The 1,916-nt window shown below is 32.3% G+C and overlaps 1 protein-coding gene across 1 annotated transcript in view; it reads left to right on the top strand.

Annotated features, from left to right (window-relative positions):
* Positions 1-1,050: 1,050 nt before the first annotated feature.
* Positions 1,051-1,916, top strand: part of LOC118736174 — a 61,298-nt gene continuing 60,432 nt past the window's right edge. The window contains exons 1-2 of the mRNA XM_036466269.1: positions 1,051-1,277; positions 1,346-1,910. Coding sequence (XP_036322162.1) covers positions 1,180-1,277; positions 1,346-1,910 — 663 coding nt within the window. The 5' untranslated portion in view covers positions 1,051-1,179. The remainder of the gene's footprint in view (positions 1,278-1,345; positions 1,911-1,916) is intronic.

The raw sequence follows: 1,916 nt of genomic DNA, 5'->3' as shown, positions 1-1,916 counted from the left end.
TTTTTTTTTTGGTTATGGTAGTTTGGACCCTCTACTAACAGAAACAATCGAAATCTCTTCCAACTTTTTCCAATATTTGAAAATTTTCAATTTTGAAAAAGTGACTAAATGCCTTTTTTTGGTATTATTTTAGCTGATCTACATATATTTACAATACTTTTTCTGAATGCCCTAAGATCTAAATTTTTGGTTCGCTTTTCAAAAATAAGGTGTTGAATTAAAGCTAAAAGTGCCAAAAAAAAAAATTAAGAGGTACAGGGTGCTTTGAAATGAAAAAAATTATCAGCTAATTAAAATACTTAAATATGCATCACGGTATGGGAGCCAAAAACAAAGGTATACGAAGATTTACATATATATATATATACATATATATATATATATAGAGCAATGACACCAGTTTACAAATAATATGTTAACCAATTCGGGTAAGGAAATAAATGCAATCGAGACACCTTACAGCGCCCAATGATTAGACGAAAGGCGAACAAAAAGAAAATAAAAATAAATAACATACCTATTACTCTTCATCTGCATAAAGAGTACTATTTTGCTTAAGCAGCAAACAAAAACAGCTTGCGAAAATGACAGTACAAATGTATGCACATCAGGGAGGTCCAATTTTTTTATATTTTTTTTTTTTTTTGATTGAGTCTTTTTATAATTTTGTTCACCTAAGTAATTACATTACCTGTGCAAAAATTTCAACGTTTTACTATTAGTGGAAAATGTTGCTCAACGCGAGTTCAAAATTTCATGAATAAATTGTATTTGACATATCAAAAATTGCGAAAGGTTAGTAAAATACTTGAAGAACATAGTGCGGAAGAAATTACTTATGCAGCACGGAAAGTAACAAAAAATGAAACGAAGCCTGATAACACTATAAAGAAGTGTCTTGAACCCTTTGAAGCGCTGGCCTTGTGTTTAGATTTAGATTTATCGGAAGAAAAATATAATAGACTACGCAAAGTTGCTAACAATATACATGCGGATTTTTTCCCAAGCACGTATGCGTTAAACCAATTAAAACAAATTTTAGTACCACATATAGAAGCGACGGAAACTTCAGCAGAAGTTAATTTAAAGGCTCTTGTACATATTACATCCAAACACATCTTAGAAGTTTGTGCAGACAAACACCCAGTGGGCAAACTTTCACTTATATGTAAATGGGGAATGGATGGCAGTTCTGGCCACAGTCGATATAAGCAAAAATTCTCCGCGGAAGACCTCTCAGATGAATTTATTTTCGTAATTGCTTTGTTACCACTTAAGTTCGTATAAAATCAATTATTTTCTTATGTATCTATTCTCTATTTTCCAAATTTTTTCACATTTTAAGGCTCATCGATTCCTCATCAGGTAATGAAATATGGGTCAACCGAACTCCCTCTTCTACGCTGTTCTGTAGACCAGTGAAATTCGTTTATACGAAAGAAGGAAAGGCGGTAATTCATTCAGAATATAATAAAATAATTCAGATGATTAATGATTTGGAATGTGATATTTTTAAAAATAAGAAGGGAATTGCTGAAGTTTCCTACATCATGCATTGCACTATGATTGACGGTGCAGTAGCTAATGTTTTAACAAACACCAATTCCTCAAGCAGATGTTTCATATGTCATGCAAGCCCAACAGAAATGAATAATATTGAACAAAACAAAATACCAAATCCAGATCATTATAAATTTGGGTTATCAACCCTCCATTGCTGGATTCGATTCTTTGAATGTCTATTACACATAGCCTACCGTCTGCCTTTTAAGACATGGCAAGTCAGAATGGAAAATAAGGCTAAATTTATTGAAACTAAAGCCCGTATCCAAAAAGAGTTCAAAATTAAAACAGGTTTGATAATTGACCAAGTCAAGCAAGGGTTTGGAACAACAAATGATGGAAACACAGCTCGA

This window comes from Rhagoletis pomonella, unplaced genomic scaffold (assembly GCF_013731165.1).
Source record: "Rhagoletis pomonella isolate Grant_MI unplaced genomic scaffold, Rhpom_1.0 Rhpom_scaffold_00003, whole genome shotgun sequence".
Classification (NCBI taxonomy): domain Eukaryota; kingdom Metazoa; phylum Arthropoda; class Insecta; order Diptera; family Tephritidae; genus Rhagoletis; species Rhagoletis pomonella.
The sequence above is the reverse complement of the archived record's forward strand: the minus strand, read 5'-3'. Positions and strand labels throughout refer to the sequence as shown.